This window comes from Coregonus clupeaformis, chromosome 22, assembly GCF_020615455.1.
Source record: "Coregonus clupeaformis isolate EN_2021a chromosome 22, ASM2061545v1, whole genome shotgun sequence".
NCBI lineage: Eukaryota > Metazoa > Chordata > Actinopteri > Salmoniformes > Salmonidae > Coregonus > Coregonus clupeaformis.
The window spans coordinates 1,672,270-1,676,984 of NC_059213.1; the positions used below are offsets into that span (position 1 = coordinate 1,672,270).

Consider the following 4,715-nt stretch of genomic DNA (forward strand, 5'->3'; position numbering starts at 1 on the left):
AAATGTGAAGGGGATTAAAGTGAACGCTATATAATGGTTCGTTGGCTAAAATGCACTGAATGGGCTTGACGGCAAGCTGCAGGCTAAAACAGCAGGCTAGTATCGACATCAAGATGAAACGTGGAGAACAAAAAGTAGAGTTGTTATTTCGAATGGGAAGATAACAGCGCTGTTAGAAATCTCATGTAGTAGTAGTGCCACACACACACACTCACGCGCGTGCACGCGGGCAGCTGGTCTGCCTTCAACCGGGCGAATGTTCTCAGTTGCACGCGCTCCCCTCTCGTCCTCCGTCGATATCAAGCGTTCCTCTGCCTTCCTTATTATTTATTTATGAGTAGCCTAACTTAGAAAAAGAAACAGAGAGACAGCAACCGGATTGCAATACCAGCGTAATGCAGGAAAACAACAAGTCCAAAGGGGGAACGAAAAAAAGAGGGGAAAAGAGAGAAAGATGCGTTTTTCTGACGTGCGGACGTTTCTCCTATCTTTCTTTCCTCTAGAATATATACAGCGTGTCTTTTCTTTCTTTGTTTCAACTTAAAGAGAGAAAACAACAACAACAACAACAACAACAACAGCTGGACTTCAGTATTAAAAGCAAAACAACTCCAAGACAAGAAAGCACGAGCCACAAGTAAGAAAAATAAATTAAGGCGCGATGCTTTCTCCTCTCCTCTTCTCTCCACGCTTTTCTTTCGGAGCAACACAATGGATTATTTTTCTCTACTTGGTCGATGGATGTGCAACTACTTTATACCCAAGAGACTTCTCCCATCTCCCTTTTTCACCGGGAGATTTCTCCCGCTGTTGGTCTTCCTCCATGGCTTCGTCCTCCATCCCGACCCGTGCCTCTCCCACCCCCAGCCATGTCACATCCTGGCTCGGATCGGACACACAGTTCGTCTCGGTGCTCTGCTTCCCACCGGACAACCAGCCAGGCTACAGAACGCTCTGAACAGAGCCTTGACCAGCCTGAAGCACCGGACTGGAGACGGCAACCCGCCTCTTCTGCCCTACAACCTCACCCTGGAGGTAACAGGTTCATTCAGTTATTCATTAGTTCATTCTCATGAAATAAGGAATGTCTCTGTAATGCTCTCATGTGGTTCATCCATCCATCCATATACATTAATTCATCCATTCATTCAATTGGCAACTAGCCATTCAGTCACTTAGATTGCGTCTGAAATGACACCCTATTCATTTTACATTTACGTCATTTAGCAGACGCTCTTATCCAGAGCGACTTACTGTTAGTTAGTGCATACATTTTTTTTTCATACTTCCTACACTTATATGGAATAGGGTGTAATGTCAGACACTCTCTCCCTTCCCTGTCTCCAGGTGGTGTCTCGGTCCCCGTCTGGAGGCGACCCTCTCTCCCTGTCCAGGTGTGTGTGTCAGGAGCTGGTGGTCCAAGGGGTGACAGGTGTCCTGGCATTCCCTCGTTCACCAGAGGAGCTCATCCACATCGACTTCCTGTCCTCCTTCCTGGAAATACCTTTTATATCACTACTGGAGGACCTAGAACCACTCCGAGTTAAGGTAGGACCTAGAACCACTCAGAGCTAAGGTAAGACCTAGAAACACTAAGAACAAAGGATGGACCTAGAACCACTCAGAGCCTATGTAGGACCTAGAACCACTCAGAGCTAAGATGGGACCTAGAACCACTCAGAGCTAAGGTATAGGAACCTTTTACTGGAGGACCTAGAACCACTCAGAGGTAGGACTCAGAGCCTCTCAAAGCTAAGGTATGACACAGTGAAATGCCTTTTATATCATTAATGGAGGGCACAGAGCCATTGAGAGAGAGAGAGAGAGAGAGAGAGAGAGAGAGAGAGAGAGAGAGAGAGAGAGAGAGAGAGAGAGAGAGAGAGAGAGAGAGAGAGACTTGTTCTTGTAACACATAGGCAATGTCTGATCAGTGTTTAGTCCTGACAGAATGGCCTGTGGGCTAGACATATAATAAACTCTCTGTATTTCTAGTACCTAATGGATTAGTTTAATATCTTTACAGACAGAGCGATTGTGTGTGTGTGTGTTAGTATTCCTAGTGGCAGCCTAATCTGTGTGCCAGTCAGTCACTCTCGTCTCAGCCATATCCTCCTCTCTACGGCTGAGCAGCCAACTGCAACACACACACACTCACACACACACATACAAACACACACACACACACACACACCGGCTCAGCACTCAAGAGAATGACTGTGGTGGGAAGAAAGAGAGAGAGCCAGTCAGAGAGATGGAGAGAAAGAGGAGCGTGAGGAAGGGAGAGAGGGGGGGGGGTTGAGAGAGAAAGAGAGAGGGAGAGAGAAGGAGGGAGGACTAGGCTGAATATAGTGTTATCTGTTATGCTGTGGGAGAAATGAACCATTCAGAACTGAACTCTGTCTAGTTCTGGCTACAGAAGAGGGTGGAGATGAGGAGGAGGGGAAGAGAGAGGGAGGAGATGAGGAGGAGGGGAAGAGAGAGGGAGGAGGGGAAGAGAGAGGGAGGAGATGAGGAGGAGGGGAAGAGAGAGGGAGGAGATGAGGAGGAGGAGGGGAACAGAGAGGGAGGAGATGAGGAGGGGAACAGAGAGGGAGGCATGTAGCAGTAGCAGACTAACGGATACATGGGTAGAGGTGGTTGCATTAAGACTGTCTGTGTGCCTGTCTGTCTGTCTGTATTTGTGTGTGTGTGTGTGAATGTACAGACCTACACACCCAGAAGTGTGTGACTTGGCAGATGAGAGTGATAATTCCTCCTAATGTACTTTAGATAATTACAATGATAGAACGACCTGAATAAATAAATCACACTGACGGAGGAGAGGATGTAGGGGAGGAGTGGAGAGGATAGAGGGGAAGGGAGGATGAGGGGAGGGGAGAGGAGAGGAAAAGAGAAGAAGATGGAGGAGAGAAGGAAAGTGGAGAGAAAAAGTGGAGATGATGGAGGAGAGGAGGAGATAGTGTTTTTTTCAGCATCAGTATCATTACAGGTGCTTTGGCTAGTCTATAAATAGCCTATGCCTGCGTCCCAAATGGCTCCCTAAAAGTGCGCTATAGGGAATAGGGTACCATTTGGGACACAACCTGTAACCATAGAGGATGATAGAGGCCTCTAGTGGCCAAAAGGCCGTTTTAGCATGGGCAGCGCCATTGAGGGCTTCCACCATTTTAATGTAGTCAACTGGGTGGGACTTCCCACTTCATTGGCTGATCCCTCCTGGTGACCCTGTTGGAGTCATGTCCAACCGGGACATCAGGATCAGCCAATCATGAAGAAAAAAATGTACTACTTCAAAATGGAGATAGCCTGAATGGTGCTGCCCATGCTGTCACAGATGCTATAATGGCACAGATACAAAGATGAGTCGTCTATCTATCTCTATGCCTCTAACTAAGGTTTGGAGTTGTTTTTGGGCAGGTCACATGCTGAGCTAATCATGATACTTCTATTTTGCTGTTGTTATGATTAGATTTCATTGTTTGTTGAGGACTAACTCTCCTCCGCTGTGATCTGTCCATCCAGCACTCTTTAATTTTCTCTCATTCTTCCCCTCCTCCCTCCCTCACTGTAGAAATAGAAGACTAGAACATTAAAAAGCTCATTTAGTCTCTCTGAATGTAATCACATTTAATCCTCAAACCCTGATAATGAATGAATGGAGGTACTGTTCCCTAGTGCTGGGCCTTCAAAGACACTCACACACACAACACACTCACACTCACACACACACACACATACTCACACACACACACACACTCACACACACTCACACACTCACACAGCTAGGGTAGTTAGACAGGAGATCCAAATAAATAATATCATAGGGCTATCTAAATAATGTCATAGGGCTATCTAAATAATGTCATAGGCCTATCTAAATAATGTCATAGGGCTATCTAAATAATGTCATAGAGCTATCTAAATAATGTCATAGAGCTATCTAAATAATGTCATAGGGCTATCTAAATAATGTCATAGGGCTATCTAAATAATGTCATAGGGCTATCGAAATAATGTCATAGGGCTATCGAAATAATGTCATAGGGCTATCGAAATAATGTCATAGGGCTATCGAAATAATGTCATAGGGCTATCTAAATAAACAATGTCATAGGGCTATCTAAATAAACAATGTCATAGGGCTATCTTAATAAACAATATCATAGGGCTATCTAAACAAACAATGTCATAGGGCTATCTAAACAATGTCATAGCCCTATCTAAATAATGTCATAGCCCTATCTGAATAATGTCATAGCCCTATCTAAATACATATACATATAAGAATGGATGGTGTAGGAAGGAAAAATAAGAGACCTATAAAACAACAATAACAACCTAAACAACTAAGTAAATAATAGTCTGGTCTTCATTCCTTCATCCTGGTTAGTTAGAGTGCTGCAGGAAGGGATGGGGGAAAGGAGTCTACCTGTGCTGAGCACATGCCTCTTTGCCCTTCCACTCAGCAAGTGCCCTTTTATGTGGTGGTATATATATATATTTTTTTTTTGTATACTGTTTTTTTTCATTGTTGTTCTAAACCCACTGCCCGCAAGTCGGCGTGATGTCGTCAAGTTCACTACCCCCCACCCCGTCCATTGGTGGCGCCTGTTGGTCTGCCCTGTGCGGAGCTCGCGCACGCCCAGGTTGCGCCTGTTTCCCTGTCTGCCCGGTACAGAGATTGAGCACGCCCGGTATCCAAACATGGCTTGAGA

General features: G+C 45.3%; 1 protein-coding gene across 1 annotated transcript in view; it reads left to right on the forward strand.

Annotated features, from left to right (window-relative positions):
- Positions 1–267: 267 nt before the first annotated feature.
- The window catches only part of LOC121534235 (glutamate receptor ionotropic, NMDA 3B-like), a gene marked incomplete at its 3' end in the record, with an annotated part of 15,171 nt that continues 10,723 nt past the window's right edge, over positions 268–4,715 (forward strand). The window contains exons 1-2 of the mRNA XM_041840837.2: positions 268–1,035; positions 1,348–1,548. Coding sequence (XP_041696771.1) covers positions 712–1,035; positions 1,348–1,548 — 525 coding nt within the window. The remainder of the gene's footprint in view (positions 1,036–1,347; positions 1,549–4,715) is intronic.